Source organism: Nycticebus coucang, chromosome 2, assembly GCF_027406575.1.
Source record: "Nycticebus coucang isolate mNycCou1 chromosome 2, mNycCou1.pri, whole genome shotgun sequence".
Taxonomy (NCBI): Eukaryota; Metazoa; Chordata; class Mammalia; order Primates; family Lorisidae; genus Nycticebus; species Nycticebus coucang.
The window spans coordinates 112,804,967-112,823,688 of record NC_069781.1 but is presented as its reverse complement, the minus strand read 5'-3'; the positions used below and the strand labels follow the sequence as shown (position 1 = coordinate 112,823,688).

General features: G+C 42.3%; 1 protein-coding gene across 3 annotated transcripts in view; it reads left to right on the top strand.

Annotated features, from left to right (window-relative positions):
• Positions 1-18,722, top strand: part of ROR2 (receptor tyrosine kinase like orphan receptor 2) — a 212,502-nt gene that overhangs the window by 179,098 nt on the left and 14,682 nt on the right. For all 3 annotated transcript variants that reach the window (XR_008377500.1, XM_053579054.1, XM_053579057.1), the window contains exons 4-5: positions 277-307; positions 13,635-13,762. Coding sequence is in view for 2 of the 3 variants with exons in the window: in XM_053579054.1 (XP_053435029.1) it covers positions 277-307; positions 13,635-13,762 (159 nt within the window). In the remaining variant the exon portion in view is untranslated. The remainder of the gene's footprint in view (positions 1-276; positions 308-13,634; positions 13,763-18,722) is intronic.

Here is an 18,722-nt window from a genome sequence, read left to right as displayed (position 1 = left end):
TTTTGTTTAAAGATTAGGTGAGAAGAGAGAAAGCACAGCAGAAACTTCAAAATACCAACAGAAGTATCTGTAGCAACACCAACACCCTTCCCTTTCCCTGGTTCTCAGCACTGCTTGCCATGCAGTTATGGGCAGGTGCAGAGCCAGCTCGAGGACGGCTGGCCACCAGCGAGCCCAAAGACTTCAGCCAGTGGCTTGACTCAGAGAAAGCTATATTCCAAATCATGAAGTATTAATAACTTGTCTTTTTATTTCTTTCTCTTTTTTTTTTTTTAGGTCCAACACACAGCCCAAATCATAACTTTCAGTAAGTATCTGTTTTCCCCAAACCATTTTCTGGTGTTCTGAGGGTTTCCATCATACGAGAATTCAGGTTTTAAGTCCTGCCAACTCATGTCTTTGCTGGAAGTTGGCTGGGCTTCACGTAAGGATGGTGCCGTGCTTGTTTTGCATTGGGGAACATTTACATTTTCCATGTTTAGTGTAAAGAGAAAATGTCATAACAGCAATTGTTAATTTCTTTCAGTGATGACGCTCTTACACAGGGTAACTGAAAGGAGTGTCGACCAGACTGCCAGGGTACCTCCTGCCCACCATCAGAGGACCCATTTCTCCTAAACTTCCATACGATGGTTTCCAAACTTGTTTATTTTTTGCCACCCTGAAGAATGGAGAAATGAATAAATAATCTGCTTTCCTTCTCATTTCCCCTGTTACTAGGGAGGCTGAGCAGGTTGGCGTGTGTTTGGAGCACTCAAGTTTCCCCTGATTAATTGTTGCTTTGAAGCCCGTGCCCATTTTCCTTTTACATTGTTTATTTTTTGGTGATTTTTAATAATTATTTATTCTTCTTGGTCATATGAAAATGAAAGTGTTTCTGTTATTTATTGATAATTATGGGGTTTTTGTTAAAGAAGGCCCTTGAGAATTTCTGATATTTTGATTGGAATTACTGAAGTTTTAGGCAAATTTGGTGAGAATTAAGATGTAAATTGTATTTTTCTATCAAGGACCACTTTCTTTGTGTTTTAAGGTATTTTTTTCTATAACATTTTATCATGCAAAATTTTAAACATACAAAAAAGTAGAAGGGATTTTACAGCAAACATCCGTGTACCCACCAGCTAGATGCTAACACACCTTAGTGTGCTTTAGTTTCTCCACTGATCTTTCTACCCATCTGTGAGAATATCACTATCTGTTTACTATTCTTGTTTCTTCTTTTTGAGTTAAAATTTTCAAAAGCAAGTGTAGCTCTACTATTGTTAGGCAAAACTGAATTCCAGGCAAAAAGCATTAAAGGAACTATAAAAGAAACAACAATGAAAAAGCTACAAACAGCCTCATATCTATACGTATTTAAGGACAAAACAAAAAATAGAAGACTCATAAAAATGGGCTGATACAGAATGAGTGTGGAGGACTTCAACAAATTTTCAGATATTTGTTACCCATGTGGACAAAAAATACATATTGATGCCCTCAATAACACACTTAATATTTTGATCTCATGTAAGAATCAAGAAATAGTGGGCACCATCAGAGCACACTTATTTATTTATTTTGTAGTTTTTGGCCGGGGCTGGGTTTGAACCCACCACCTCCGGCATATGGGGCTGGCGCCCTGCTCCTTTGAGCCAAAGGCGCCGCCCACACGCTTTTTTTTTTTAAGCAACAGGACATAGTCACAAAAATTGACCACATCTCACCGGCTACATCTGCTTTTTAAAAAATTTACCTTTGCCAGGGTCCTTTTTGACTGTTCCTGCCTCACTTAATTATAACTTTTCTGTTCTGTTTTATGAAAATAGCATAACTAGATATTTTTTGGAGACTGATGAGGAGGGTTTTCCAATCTGGAAGTCCATGTAATACATGTAGATAAAGTTTATTTTAACTAATACACAGTGTTTCATCCTGTGAGTCAGGCCACTTTAGGCAGGCACTGCCTGCCGAGGGAAGGTCAGTTCTCTCTGCTGAGACAGACAGTCTGACAGTGCACGTCTGTCCCACGTCCCCCCCTTTGCAAGATTCCTCCCAGGGCAGAGGTTAGGGAATAGAATGGCAGGTGCACGGACACTTCTCGCCTCTACTAGGAATGACCAGATGGCCCTCTATAGTGCCTAAGGACCTCATGGTTTTACCAGCAATGCATGAGTTATCATTTCTCTGTTTTCTAGCTTGTGGTATTATCAGAACTTAAAATTCTGCCAATAATTATTTACCAATAATAATTTATAGTAACTTCAAATTAGATTTCACCAGTAAATAGTGAGGTTGGGTTAATAACCATTGAACGGCACATTCATGGACAGCCTCTTCACCTATGGATTGAATTATGCCCTCCCCAATTCATGTGGCAACCCAATGTGACTGTACTGGAGATAGAGTCTTTAAGGAGGTGATTAAGGATAAATGAGGTTACAAAGGTGGAACCCTGATGCAGCAGAACTGGTGTCTTTATAAAAGAGGAGGAGACACCAGAGATCTCTTTCCCCTCGACGGGAGGACTCAGTGAAAAGGTGGTAGGAAGAGAGCCCTACCAGGAACCCCAGCCTCCAGCTTGAAGTAATTTTTTTTGTTGTTGTTGCAGTTAGGCTGGGGCCAGGCCCTGGGTATATGGGGCAGGCGCCCTGCTCACTGAGCCACAGGCACTGCCCAGTAATTTTTTTTTTAGTTGGAGTTATTCCTGAAATTTTGTATCCTTTGGCCAAGATCTCCACAGACCTCCCATCCCTGAGCCTCTGGTAATGGCCCTTGTGCTTTCTAGCAGTTGACTTTTCACACTCTGACATTCTGTAACCTTGTCATCACCATTGACGATTATCTTTCTGTGGCCATGAGTTTCTTTTTCCCCACTGACCATGATTGTGTTTCGGTAGACTGACCCTTTCCGCATTCCTATGATGTGTGTGTGACGCCTCTGGAGTTAACCAAAATGAAGACAGGAGGAGGGAGAAGTAAAACAACTGCTGGAAGTTCCCTGCATTTGTTGCTGGAATGGTCGGTTTAGCCTAGTCAGTGACTGTCGAGCCCCTTGCCTAGGAAATTCACAGCAGTTCACATTCCTTCATTATTGATGAAGAGGTGTGTCCTGAGTGTGTGATTGGAGAGTTGGGACAGAGCGTAATGATACCACTGTTGTTTCTTCTCTGGAATGCGGGTGGTTGCTGCTGACTCTTACCCTCTGGCCTGTGGCCCTACCCGGGTGCTTAGCTCACATGTCCTCTTCTGTGGGCACTGCGGTGTGTCTTTCGTGCATCAGCTCAAATGTTTCTGGAGAGTATCCTTGGAGGTTGAGGGATTTACTATAACCAAGACATAGTTTTTCCTTCCATGCATGCAAAGGTGCAGGTGGGAAGGGTGTATACTCAGAGATCAAAAACCTGATGCAGAGGCCGTTTCTCCAGTTGGTGTGCTGGGAGTGTCTGGGCACTCATGCCAAGCTCCCTGTCTGACTTGTCACATGTGGGTTTTGTTTTCTGCAGGACTGTAGGCTATGCACAGGTCCTGCCTGCTGGGGGACAAGGGGACAGGGAGCATCAGAGCCCCCATCTTTTCCTGTGTGGCTGTCCCAGGGCCCACAGTGTATGCACACATGCTGTGCTTCACTCACATGACTGCTTAAAGAAAGTATGTTGTTCTTTTGGATAAATATCGATTATTGGCCTGTGGGAAATAAGCTCCCTTTGGGCCCGTCCCTCTCACCTTCTTACATAGCAAACATCGGGTGATTCCTAGACCACTGAGCTGCACTGTGAAGATGCTTGTGGCCCAGGACTCTCTGCATCCAAGTCTGACTCATGTCTCATCTCCAGGCCACATGTTGTCAACCTCTCTGTGTGACTCAGAGACAGGAGCTCACATTCAGCACATCTAGGCGGAACTCGGCCAGCTTCCACCTCAAACTCCTTCCTTTTTTATTTTGGGAGAATTGTTACAAGTCTAGTTCAAACTTTATCCTAATTACAGGAAAATAGCACTGTAAAAAGATGAAACTGCTAACAACTAACCAGTAATTAAAAATGACTTCAGGATAAACCATGCTAGTAAGTTAAACCTACTGCTAGTAAGTTCACTTAGGGGAAAGGCTGACATTTCCCATTTGATGTTAAAGCTGTTGAACCACCAACCTAGTCAAGCTTAACTCTGTTCAAATGGAGCTGGGAAGAAGGGAGAAGCCGAGTGAATTTTTTTTTTTCTCAGTAACATCTTGTTAAGAAAGGTTCTATTTCCTGGAGAATGTAACTTCTTAAATCCCCTGGTGCAGAACTTGAATAAAGAACTGAATTCCTTTTTGGATTATGTGATATGGGCAAAAGACAATCATCAGTTACATAAACAGAGAACACAGACACACATCTCTTTAATTCAGACATCATAGTGACACAGATAAAATATTTGCATGGGAGCGATGACAGTGTGAACACTTGATATGCACTGACATATTTAATGCTGCCACTTGGACTTTTTGTTTTCACTTGAGGGCACAGATCCCCTGTGTCAGCCCTCATGTTGTATTACGCACGGTGAGAGATCTTTAATCACCGACCTGCAGAGTTGCCCGGGGAAACACCATCTTCCAAGGGGGCACATGTTTGGTTTACTAGGGAGGGGACCAGCTGTCTGAATGCTGTGGAAGAGAATGAGATTTACTTCCCAGTGAACTGGTGCTGTCAGAGCCACTATTTTCTTTTCCACTGGGTACCTTACATGACCCTGGCCTTCAGAGTGGCCAAGGAAAAAGCCAATATTTCTAAAAGGTTCACCTGACTTGGATTTTTATAAGATGAACATTGGTGTTGGGTGTGTTCAATTGGGACCAAGTAGACATTTTTTGCCACGTCTATTCTACATGACATAAGTATAGTCAGTTGTTAGGAGTATTTCTTTTTGGAAGTAGAGAGTAATAAATATAAAGGATAATCTTTAGGCACATTTATTAGTTTTTATCATTTTGTCATGTTTGATTTAGCATTCCTGCTAGGCATATTTTAAATTATTATTTGCTTTCTAACCACTTGAGATTAGAGGGCTTCATTATACCCTTTTGTTCCTTAATATTTCCGTGTATATTGCCCAAGATCAAAGCTTCAAACTCAGGATATATGTCTTTGAACAGCCATTCATATTCCAGTTTCTTTAATTGTACCAATAATATTCTTTAGATTTTTTTTTCCTAGTACAGGATTCTAATCATGTCGGTTTAGTCTCCTTTAATCTGGAACAGTTCCTTATCTTTTCATGACATTGAAATTTTTGATAAATACAGGGGAGTTATTGTATAGAATGTCTCTAAATCCTGATTAGATTGCAGTTTTGTAGTTTTGACTAAAATAGTACTTCAGTTTCTTTTTGGGGGGGTAGGGGCAGAGTTTCACTTGTTCACCCTTAGTAGAGTGCAATGCAGTCATAGCTCACAGCAACCTCAAACTCTTAGGCTCAAGTGATTCTCTTGTCCCAGCCTCCCAAGCAGCTGGAACTGTAGGCGCCCACCATAATGCCTGGCTGTTTTTTCGAGACAGAGTCTCACTCTGGCTCAGGCTGGTCTTGAACCTGTGAGCTCAGGCAATCCACCCACCACAGCCTCCCAAACACTGGGATTACAGGTGTGAGCCACTGCACCTAGCAAATAGACACGCAACTTATTTATTATTATTATTATTATTTTGCCCTTGTTAGAGTGCCATTGCATTATAGCTCACAGCAACCTCCAACTCCTGGGCTTAAGCAATTCTCTTGCCTCAGCCTCCCAAGTAGTTGGGACTACAGGTACCCACCACAACACCTGACGATTTTTAGAGTGGAGGTTTCACTCTGGCTCAGGCTGGCCTCACTCAGGCAATCTACCCGCCTTAGTCTCTCAAGTGCTGGGATTATAGGCATGAGCCACCGTGCCCAGCCTTAAGTTTCCTTCTTACAAATCATATCTGGAGATATATGATGTCAGTTTGTTTCTTGTCAGGGGTGCTAATTTTACTCAGTTCTAAGACTCATTTTCTCATTATATAGTTTTCCTTCTGTAATTAAAAGTGATTTATAGAGAAATCCTCTAGTATTTTGATGAGACAGTATTCCACTTTACCAGAATTGTCATCTTAACACTATTGAGTGTTCCAATCTATGAATATGCTATATATTTCCATTTATTTAGTGTCTTATTTTTCTTTCTCTGCATGGTGTTTTGAAGGCTCAAGTGTAGAGGTCTTGCATGGCTTTTATGTTTATTCCTAAGTATTTTAACCATTTTCAAATGTAGAGTGTGGTGACATTAAATTAATCCCAGTTGGTCCATTATGCATTTTTTCTTTTATAATTTCCATGTTTATTTTGCTGGATTTAGTTTGCTAATGTTTAGAGGCCGATGTTGCTGCTTGATCATGAGACATATTGGTCTGTAATGTTCTTGTGATGTCCTTTTAGATATTTATACCAGAGTTATGCTGGTCTTATAAAATTAATGAAAAAGCATCCTGTACTTCTTTAAGAGTTTATGTAAAATTGCTCACATTTGCCACTTAAATGTTTGATAGAATTTCATTTCTATTATTTGGGTTAGAGTTTTAGTTTTGGGGAATTTTTAAATTACAATTTCAGGTTTTTAAAGAGACAAGGCTATTCTGAGATTTTTCTATTTGTATTAATTTTAGTATTTTTGTGTTTTTCAAGGAATTTGTCATTTTTTTCTAAGTTGTTGGATCTTTGTTGACATATGTTCATAGTAATTATCTTTTAACACCTGTGGGGTCTTTTAGTGATAGTCCCTTGTGCATATGTGACATTAATAATATGTGTTTTCTGTCATTAAGTTATTCTTGGCAATTATATTAACTTTCATCTTTGATTTTTGTATTGTTTTTAGTTTATTGAGTTCTGCTCTTTAGTGTTTTAATTACTTCTGGTTTAATTTGCCCCCTTTCTAACTTCTTACAGTGTAAACATCTAATTTAAGCATTAAAAGCTATAAATTACTTTCTAATTACAATTCCTACGTGCATTCCAAAAAGTTTTGGTGCCCTATGCTTTTGTTGTTGACATTTTGTATTTTCATGTTCAATTTCAAATGCTGTTTAGTTTTCCTTGCATTTTCTTCTCTGGCCCAAGAGTTGTTCAGAAGTGTGTTATTTAATTTCCAAATATTTGAGAAGTTTTAAAATACTTTTTGTGATGGATTTCTAATTTAATTTCCTGTGGTTAGGATTTATGATTTCAGTTCTTTTAAATGGTTACCTTTGGCCAGGCATACAGTCCGTCAGGGCGAACATTCCCTGTGCATTGGAAGGTGGTTGTGTTCTGCTCCTGTTGGTCAGATGCAGCTGTCCCTTAGCTCAGGGTGGTGGTGAAGGTCCGTTTCTCTTCTTGTTTTCGTCTAGCGCCATGGATTGCTAGGGGATCGGTATTAAAGTTCCCAATTATCAATATAATCGTGGTTTTTTTCTGTTTCATCCTTTAGTTCTGAGGGGTTTTGTTCATGCGTTTTAAGCTCTGATGTTAAATACACTTAGCCCTAGGCGCCGGCAGGGCGGGGGCGGGGGTCGCTTGCTGAGTCAGTTGGTGGCAAAGCCCCCCCAAGTGCGCATCACCGCCCCCCAAGGCCCAGCCAGCTCTGGGTACGTGGACCGGGCACATGCAGATGAGGAGGATGAAACCGGGCCAGTTCACCAGGAAGTGGCAAGACGTGAAAGAAAACTTCTCGGTAACCGAGTTTAGAAGAGAGAGAATCCTCACTGGGAAGCTGGGATCCAAGAAAGCCCCTGTCTGCAGCGCCGGCCGAGACCCCCGTCCACGGGCAGGGACTAGCACGCGCAGGAGTGGCTCTGCCCCTCCTCAGGTCCTCTGGCTGAGGAAGGCTGTGACTTGCAGACCTCGAAGTGGCCCCTCTAACTTGATGGGTCTCTGCACAGTCCCGCGAGCGCGTGCGCAGCCTCTGCCCGGGAAGCGAGTCCTGCAAAGCCGGGGAGGCTCCTCGCGCGGACTCGCTCTGCCCCCTGGCGGCCGCCGGAGAAACAGGCGCCCCCACCCAGTTGGAGCTGCGTGTGCTGCGCCCTGGACCTGGAAGGTTTCTTTGTTCCTAGCTTATTGTCTCACGAGGAATTGTTGCGCTGCCTTATTTTTGTAAGAAACATTGGTTTTATGTACCAGCGAGTGTATTTTGCATGTTTTAAATTGTTAATGGAGCTAAATCCAAGAAGATTGGACGTGAAGCAATTGTGCAGCAAACTTAATTGCTTAATTTTAACCAGCCTCCATGTGAAACTTACAAGTATCCTTTAACATCTTTCCACAAGGGTTTTAAACGTGAAGTTGCCACTTGTCAAATGAGTTGTTTTAGATTTAATCATGAATTCATGGGAGGAATTTAGAGTCAGCTTTCTTTACATGTGTCTGACAAAGTGTTGTCAGTGCCAAACACCCATATATCCTTATGGAAACTTAAGTTTTTGGCTAAGTGAGGTTTTCCTCATACAAAGCTCTGAACACTCAAACTATGGCCCGTGGACCACATGAGGCTGTGTGAATGTATTTGTTCCTTTTTTTTTTTACTTCAAAATAAGACATGTGCAGTGTGCATAGGAATTTGTTCATAGTTTTTTTTTTTTTTTTTTAACTATAGTCCGGCCGGCCCTCCAATGGTCTAAGGGACAGTGAACCGGTCCCCTGTTTAAAAAGTTTGAGGGGGCGGCGCCTGTGGCTCAGTGATTAGGGCGCCGGCCCCATCTACCAAGGGTGGCGGGTTCAAACTCAGCCCCCGCCAAACTGCAACAAAAAAGTAGCCGGGCTTTGTGGCGGGCGCCTGTAGTCCCAGCTACTCGGGAGGCTGAGGCAGGAGAATCGCGGAAGCCAAAGAGTTGGAGATTGCTGTGAGCCGTGTGACGCCACGGCACTCTACCTGAGGGCGGTACAGTGAGACTCTGTCTCTACAAAAAAAAAAAGTTTGAGGACTCCTGATGGGCTTTCTGTAAGTTATACGGTCTTAATTTGGTACTTGTAATTAGCGTTAGGTCGGTTCATTATCCGGAATACTCCGAAAGTTAAGGCAGCAAAGGGATTTAGAACTTGTTTTGCATTTAGTTAATTTACTATGTAATTTATGTAAATGATATTGTGTACAGGTTTTCTGTTCAAATATTCAATTGTAAACTTCTCGTTGAGACTGTCAGGAGTCTATTGCCTTTGTATGCAGTGATATTACAGAAATAAAAAGAAACTCTTTGAAAAAAATAAGTACATTCATGTTTATTTCTTCTTAATTAATAGACTTTTTATTTAAAAAGGATTTTTCTGGATACAGAATTTTGAGTTGACAGTTCATTTTCTCTTCTAGCAGAGAAATCAAAGCACCATTCCCTGTCCTCTTTTGTGCATTGAGTGACTGGCTGGTATTTCTTCATGATTCCTCTTTTCTGTTTGTCCTAGATTTTTAGCAAGTGTACTGTGATGTGTGCAGGTGTGACTTCCTTTGTATTTATCTTGTTTGGGCTTCATAGACATGCCTTGACCAATGTGTTACTTTTTTTTTTTTATTCTTTTTTTTTTTAAAAATTAAATCATAGCTGTCTACAATAATGCAATCATGAGGTACAATGTGCTGGTTTTATATACAGTTTGTTTTTTTAATCAAATTTGGAAACGTTTTGGTCATTATGTCTTTAAATTTTTCCTGACTTCTGCTGTGGATCTTAATTGCAAGTAATTACTTTCTAAAAGGTCACTGCGCTGTGTTTGCTTCTTGTAAATATTTTTGTTTCTTTGCTTCACTTAGGAAATTTCTCCCTATTCCTTGTCTTCAAGTGCACAAGGTTTTTTTTTTTTTTTTGTCTTATCCAATCTATTGTAAATTCAGTCACGTGTCATTTAACAATGGGGATATGTTCTGAGAAATGCATCTTTAGACAATGCTGAATGTCATAGAGTGTACTTGCACAAACACATGTAGGCTGCACTGGATAGCCTAATGCTCCTAGGCTACAAAGTGCACAGCATGTTATTGCATTGAACACTGGAACCAACAGTAATACAATGATGAGTATTTGTGTATGTGTATCTAAACATTAAACGGTACAGTAAAAGTACAGTATAAAAGATGAAAAGTAGTACACCTGTATAGGGTACCTACCATAAATGGAGCTGGCAGGACTGGAAGTTCGTCTGGGGGAGTCAGTGAATGGTCAGTAATGGGAAGGCCTAGGACGTTGCTGTGTACTGCTACAGATTTTGTAAACACTGTATAGGTAGGCTATCCTAAAGTTAAAAATGAAATGATTGTACTACCATGCTATAACTGCTGCAATGTCATTAGGCAATAGAAGGAATTTTTCAGCTTTGTTGACAGTTGTAGAGAGCCACCATCCTATATGTAGCCCATTATTGACAGAAACATCATTATGTGGCTCATGACTGTACTATCAATGGATATTTTGTTGTAGACACTGTATATTTCAGTTATAGGAGTTCCATTTAGTTCTTCTTTTATAGCTTCCATCTCTCTTAAAATACCCCACATCTTCATTATACCTTCCTTTGTGTTTTATTTACCAACTTTAAAGTCCCTGTCCGCTGAGTCTTAACATCTGAGTCATCCTTGGGTTTGTTTCTCTTGAGCATGAATTATATTTTCATGTTTCTTTGCTTGTCTGGTAATCTTTTATTGTATAGGGCATGTGGTGATTTGTACTCTAGATTTTGTTATCTTTTTGTGAAGAGTATTGAGTTTTAGCATAACAGTGTATTAAGTTACTGTCAGATCACCTTAAGATTATGGCATTTTAGCTTGTAGCTTTGTTAATGTGGCTGGTTCATTCTTTGTCCTCTGGCTTTTCCTCCTGGTAAGTTGCAGATTTAGCTTCCTCTGCTTCATTCAAGCAGGCAGCTCATGTATTACCAGCAGGTTCTCTCACACTAAGAATAACGGTTGTGAGACTGAGTCACTATTTTTTTTAACAAAAGAAAATCCTTTGGAGGAAAAAGGTTAACTTCCTACACATTAGGCAACTACATTTGGATTTTTCAACTACATTTGAGATTTTCAAATTGCATTTCCATACCACAGCTGCTCTGCCACTGGCAAGCATGTTTATTTCACTGATGTTGATGAAGAAATGTACAGATGCCACATTCTGTCTTAGCCCTTTGGTTTCCAAGTGACCTATTTTATAGACTTTCTCTACCTGTGTTACTCATCAGAGGTCCCAAACTAAGCCAGATGAAGATAAAATATAATTCTGTTTGGAAACAGAAAACAGTTCTCACTTGTTTCTCAGAATTCCATAGCCTGTAGGATGTCATTTTCCAACCACTCTTGTTGGTTGTTTTAATATCCTCTGTCCAGAGTGGAGGCCAGAGTAATCTGTACATGAAGCGTGATGGCCCAAGTCCCTTCTCAGCACCCTTCGCCACCCTTCCTATGGGCACCTGACCAGTGGCCAGAGAGTAGCCTCAGGCAGGGGCCCACTTTTGTCTTCCATGACTCTTGCAGGGTAAAAGGAATGACTCACTCTTCTGGGCTCACTCCAAGGGACTAAACTGAATCTCATCCCCAGGGCATAGCTGATATTCATCTGACCAGCATATCTTAATGATTTTTCTGGCACAGTGGGCAAGTATCCTGAACCCAACTACAGATGGGGTGTGTCCTGTACACACTCGGGCCGAGGTGACTTTCATTTATGTTGGTGTTTTGGGCCAGTATGTAATTGGCAGTTAACTTTAGATCAAAAAGAGTGGAAGAGGGGGAGGCAGCTGGTATTGTTAACGTGTGCTCTCCTGTATTTAAATTACATTTAATGAACACTTGACCCAAAGCAGTAATGGCTAGAGAGTCGGAGAGAAGGGCATCTTGCTCTTACTGACACAGAAATCTCCTTATTTAGATTATTTATGGCTCCAGGTTCTTTTTTTAGAAAAAAATATTTTCATTAGGGGCTTAAGAAGGTCTTTGCTATTGCAAGTGTTTAGCCTCAGCCTTGGTGAGAGCTCAGATAGGGATTTCAAGTCCATTTTGTTAAATTGAACACAACCCAGATTTCATTTGAGGATGGTATAAATCCGTGTAGAGTGGATTTAGGGTAGATTCCAGATTTGCTAGGAAACCTTACAAACAAAATTATGGGCCTGAGGTGCTTAAGAGAAGCTTGTCCTAAGAGCCTCCTACCTGCACTCCTGAAATGGCAGCCCTGTTGTGTCTGCCGTAGCCCCCTGGCGACTCTTGGGAAGATCTTGAACACTACTCGAAAAAGCACCAGGGTAGTGACCCTGATGGATTTCATTGGAAGCCAGAGTAACAGGTTTTTCAGAAAAGAATTTAGTACAAACTCCAAGCTGGGGGCTGAGGACTGTGCCCCCTTTCCTTCAGAGAAAGCTGTCCCTTTGGGGATTGGAACAATTGGCTATGGCAGGAGGGAAGCAGCCTGTGGTCGTGTCCTCTTCTGACCTCCTGTGCCTGCTGTAAACCTGTGCCGTGACATGGTGGAGGTCGCCTCTCTGTGTATGATAAACATGCCTGTCATCCTTTGAATTCTTGGAGAGCCAGGCCTTTTGGAGTCTCTTTCATTGCCTTTGAATGTCATAGAAGAGACATTTGTATATTGCTTTTGCCTTTTCAAAGATTTCTCTCCATGATTTAATGGTAGAACACACCTTCTGGGTTATCATAATTTTCATAAAAACCTTGTTTGCAAACAAAGGATGTTTGCACCGGCTTTGCCACACTGTCTCTGCTGTGTTCAAGTGTGAGATGAGTCACATACCATGTTTGACATCCAGTGTGTTCTCATAAACCTGTCCCCACCTACGTGTGTGCCTCATCTTGATAACCATCCTCACCTTTAGTTATTTCTCCTCTTGTTCCATACTCCCCTAAACATGCTGAGTATTTTTTAATTAATAGACTTTATTTTGTAGAGCAGGGTTATGTTTATAGAAAAAATCAAACAGAAAATCCAGAGAGTTCCTATACACCCCCCTCCAGGCTTCCCTCACACAGTTTCCCCTATTATGAACATCTTGAGCTACCATGGAGCACTTATTACAGTGCACGAGCCAGAATTGTACGTCGTCATTAACTAAAGTTGGTCGTTTATGTTGGGGGCCACTCTGTGTGTCGTACTCTCTATAACGTTTTGGCCAATGTATAGTGACACAGGTCCACCCTCAGGATCACTTCCCTAAAAATCCTCTGCCTCCTGTGGGCATTTCTCCATACGCCCAGCACTCCTGGACCCACCGGACTTTTCACCACCTTCATCACTTTGCCTCTTTCATAACCTCACATGCTTGGAATCCTATAGTCTGCAGCCTTTTCAGATCGGCTCATTTCCCCCAGTAATATTCATTTGAGCTTCCTCCGTATCTTTTCATGGCTTCCTAGTTCCTTTCTTTTTAGTACTGAATAATATTTCAGTGTGTGGAGGAGGCACAGTTCGTTTATATATTCACTTACCAAAGGACACCTTGGTTGCGATTATGAAGTTGCCATAAGCATTCACATGCAGGTTTTTTGTGTGTACTGAAGTTTTCGACTCATTTGGATAAATACCACATATCAAAATTGCTAGATTATAAAATGCTGGATTAAAAAATCACGGGGCATTCTTTGGGGCCTCCCAGTGCACTTACGGACCATGTGTGTTCCCCAGGGATGACTACCACGAGGACGGCTTCTGCCAGCCCTACCGCGGGATTGCCTGCGCGCGGTTCATCGGGAACCGCACCATTTATGTGGATTCGCTCCAGATGCAGGGGGAGATCGAAAACCGAATCACAGGTAGGAGGCACACACCTTTCCCTCTCCTCACCAGACAGTGAGCACATCCAGATACCTGTGGCATGCAGTCGGTGACCACTGTGTGTTCCAGCAGTTACTGGCACAGACAGCAGGTCCTTCCATTGAGCTTACAATAGAAAATCAAAGAACTTTCAGAAGCAGTTACAGTTGCTAATATTCGCCCTGAAACATTTCCAGCTTGTATGCTGAAATTATGAGTGCAAGTTGCTTAGAATATGCACTTTTTAATTTGGCCGAACATGTTGGTCCACAGCACCATCCTCACGGTCCTGGGCCAGCCACCCACCCAGCTCACTCTTGCTTGACTTCTCCTCGTCCTACATTTCCTCATGAACCCTCTGGGCCACATTTGGTCCAAAGGTACATAGGCCGACTGCAGCTGTTCGGGGGGGCGGGGAGGGTTGCTGGTCATGGGGGTGGGGGTCACTGCCGTGAATGCAGACAACAAAGCCAGGTCTTCAGGTACCTGGTTCAGGATCTAAGAAATGTGGCAGGTCCTTTAGGATTTAACTCATAGACATATACATATCTTCTATCCTGACCCCATACGGATCAAGAAAAAGCTTATGCAGATGGCAGGTGTCAGAACCCCAGTTTAATCAGATTTTCTACATAGTAGCTCTTGACCATCCATCAGTTTCTCTGATGATTTCTGATGCCAGGGCTCCTGGGAGAGTCTGGGGAGGCACGGACCCAAGGTGGAAACTCAGCTGGTGTCATTGACACATGCCCTGCTAAGGTCAGGTCAGCCTCAGACCAGAGCGTATAAAGTATGGTCACAGAAGGGCTTGCTTGGCTTGTGCTGTCACAAAGAGATGGAGATGCGTCCGGTGGGAAGTGGAGAGGCAGAATGAGACGCAGAGGAACTCGGGGGCACCATGGAGGAACTTGGGGGCTCCATCCACTGGGAGACAGTTTTGAACATATTGTTAGCTCTCACCACAAAAGCTTTTTATGACTGTTAAAGCAGAATCTCTCAAATGTTTTTGACCCCAGCACGCAGTGAAAAGTAGATTTCGTCTTGTGCCTTACTTTACACATGTGTGCACTTCACAGACCAAAGTGGGTTGGGTATGAGGAACAACCTCACATAAGCCAGGCACTCTTGAGTTTTCTCTTTAGTTGTATTTTATCAAAGAAAATGGTCAGTTATACCCCTTAATGGGAACCGTGCACTCTGACACCCTCTGGCCCAGCGGTTCTCAACCTGTGGGTGGCGACTCCTTTCTTCCATTTGCAACAATGTGGCAATTAGGAAGGTTGAGAACCACTGCTCTAGCCTATTCTGTCTTTTAAAATGCTAACCCAGAGAGAGATTAAAGATGGCGGCCAAGTAACAGCTTCCCTGCAACTGGGAACAGCGAGTCTGGGGAGACAAGACTCCAGGCATCTCTGGCCGGTGGGATCTACCTATAATCATCCCTTTGAGGATACAGGAAGCCAGCAAGGGACTTCTGGACCCCAAGAGGAGGACAAACACAGTGGAAAACTGGCAAGTGGTTGCATGTGTTCGATCGACCTAATCATGCCGGCAACCGTAAGTACAAGCAGCAGTGAGACTGCAAACTGGAAAGGCCTTACCTGTGAACTGTTCCGGTGTTCTTGGACTTGGCACTCAGTTGAACTGCCTTGGGGAGAGCTTGAGCAGGAGTGTGGAGAACTTTGGGCATTGTCTGGGGCCCCAGACTGAGCCACTGAGCTGGGCGCAAGAAGCCATTGTGAAAGAACTGCCCTGGCAAGCTCCGCCCTCAGGGTCTCAGAGCAAGGATTGGGAGGGTCAAAGTAACCTACTGACTGAGCAGCCTAAAGGTGGGGGCTGAGCTGCCTTACCGCCTTAATCCTTAGGGGCAGAGTAAGACCGTTTGGGCACACTGGAGCCTTGGGCTATTGCCCTGGGTAGAGTGCTGTGACATCACAGCTCACAGCAACCTCAAACTCCTGGGCTTGGCACTGCCCAGACCTCCATAAGAGCTGTGCAGCAACCCCTGACGGGTGACCCGCACCCAAGGGGCCTCCACATTCCCTGACCAGGAACTGTGGGATCCACGCAACCCTGCGTCTTCCCTCCTGTGTCCTCCCAGCTTCCACACTACCCCATTCATCTGGACAGGGACTCTGGTAGCTGCATGCACTTTGGAGCCCTCCCTGCCTCTGTGCAGAGCTCTTCTCCTGGCCAGAGACTGCTGGAGCCTTGGGCTCTCTTTGCCAAAGTCACTGGGCTCCTGGCACTCCCAGAACTGTGCGCAGCACCCCCAGCCCTGTTGCTGGATCCGGGTGTGTCATAAACTGGAGCTGCTTCCACAACCAGAACTCCCTAGCTAGAGCAGCCCCAGAGGAACTACACAGGGTCACTCCCTACAAAGATCCAGCAACAATAGAGTGATCCCGCTGGGGTCTAATCTTGGAGAGACACCTCCCCAACTCTGAGGACAGCCAGAGGCAACCGTGAAAAACAATCATGAGGCGAAATCAACAGAAAAACTCTGGCAATATGAATAATCAGAGTAGATCAACTCCCCCAAGGATCAATGGGGCAGACACAGCACAGACCCCATGCACAAACAAATAGCTGAGATGTCAGAAATTGAATTCAGGATCTGGATAGCAAATAAGATCGAATTAGAATTCCAAAAGTTATCTCAAGAATTCAATGGATTCAAAGACCAAATGACCAAAGATTTCGACACATTGAGACAAGAAGTTGCATCCCTCAAAGATCTGAGAAACACAGTAGAATCCCTCAGTAACAGAATGGAGCAAGCAGAAGAAAGGATTTCTGACATTGAAGACAAAGCTTTTGAACGCTCCCAAACCCTCAAAGAAGAAGAGAAATGGAGAGCAAAAACAGACCACTCTCTCAGAGAGCTCTCGGATAATTTGAAGAAAACCAATATTCGTCTTATAGGAATCCCTGAAAGTGATGAAATGGCTTCACAAGGCACAGAGTCTCTTCTCCATGAGATTATGAGGGAGAACTTTCCAGACATGCCAAGAGATTCTGAAATTCAGATAGCAGACAGTTTCAGAACTCCAGCACGACTCAACCCAAATAAGACATCCCCCAGACACATCATAATCAATTTCACTAAAGTAAATACGAAGGAGAAAATTCTGAAAGGAGCCAGATGAAAGAAAACCATTACCTACAACGGGAAGAATATCAGAATAACTGCAGATCTCTCTGCTGAAACCTTTCAAGCTAGAAGAGGATGGTCATTGACTTTTAATCTCCTAAAACAAAATAACTTTCAACCCAGGATCCTGTACCCAGCTAAACTGAGCTTCATTTTGATGGAGAAATTAAATACTTCAATGACATTCACATGTTGAATAATTTGCCACAACTAAACCAGCTCTCCAGGACATTCTTAGACCTATCCTCATAAAGACCAGCGTAATTCTCCACCAGAAAAGTAAACCCACCCAAAAAATTCTTGATCAAATTCCAACTTCCACAGTCACAAAAGGATTAAAAATGTCCACCGGTCTCTTGAAAGGCTTATCAATACTCTCAATTAATGTGAATGGTTTAAATTGTCCTCCAAAGAGGCATAGGTTGGTGGACTGGATACAAAAACTCAAGCCAGATATCTGCTGCATCCAAGAATCACATCTTACATTAAAAGACAGATATAGACTCAAGGTGAAGGGATGGTCATCTATATTCCAGGCAAATGGAAAGCAGAAAAAAGCAGGCGTTGCAATCCTGTTCGCAGACGCAATAGGCTTTAAACCAACCAAAATAATTAAGGATAAGGATGGACATTTCATATTTGTTTAAGGTAATACTCAATATGATGAGATCTCAATTATTAATATTTATGCACCCAACCACAATGCACCTCAATTTATAAGAGAAACTTTAACAGACATGAGCAACTCGATTTCCTCCACTTCCATAGTAGTTGGAGATTTTAACACCCCTTTAGCAGTCCTGGATAGATCCTCCAAAAAGAAGCTAAGCAAAGAAATTTTAGATTTAAACTGAACCATTCAACATCTGGACTTAACAAACATCTACAAAACATTTCATCCCCCAAAAACTGAATACACGTTCTTCTCATGAGTCCACGGAACATACTCCAAAATCGACCACATCCTAGGCCACAAATCTAACCTCAGCAAATTAAAAAAAAAAATAGAAATTATTCCTTGCATCTTCTCAGACCATCATGGAATAAAAGTTGAACTAAATAACAACAGGAACCTGAGTACCCATACAAAAACATGGAAGCTAAACAACCTTATGCTGAAGGACAGATGGGTTATAGATGAGATTAAGAAGGAAATCACCATATTTTTGGAAAAAAACAATAATCAAGACACGAATTACCAGAACCTCTGGGATACTGCAAAGGCAGTCCTAAGAGGGAAATTTATAGCACTGCAAGCCTTCCTCAAGAAAACGGAAAGAGAGGAAGTCAATAAATTAATGGAACATCTCAAGCAACTGGAGAAAGAAGAACACTTCAACCCCAAACACAGCAGAAGAAAAGAAATAACCAAAATCAGAGCAGAATTAAATGAAATTGAAAACAAAAGAATTATACAACAGATCAATAAATCCAAAAGTTGGTTTTTTGAAAAGATCAATAAAATAGATAAACCTTTGGCCAACCTAACCAGGAAAAAAAGAGTAAAATCTCTAATTTCATCAATCAGAAATGGTAATGATGAAATAACAACAGATCCCCCAGAAATTCAAAAAATCCTTAATGAATACTACAAGAAACTCTACTCTCACAAATAGGAAAATCTGAAAGAAATCGACCAATACCTGGAAGCACGCCACCTACCATGACTTAGCCAGAACGAAGTGGAAATGTTGAAGAGGCCTATATCAAGTTCTGAAATAGCATCAACTATACAAAATCTCCCTAAAAAGAAAAGCCCAGGACCAGATGGCTTTACGTCAGAATTCTACCAAACATTTAAAGAA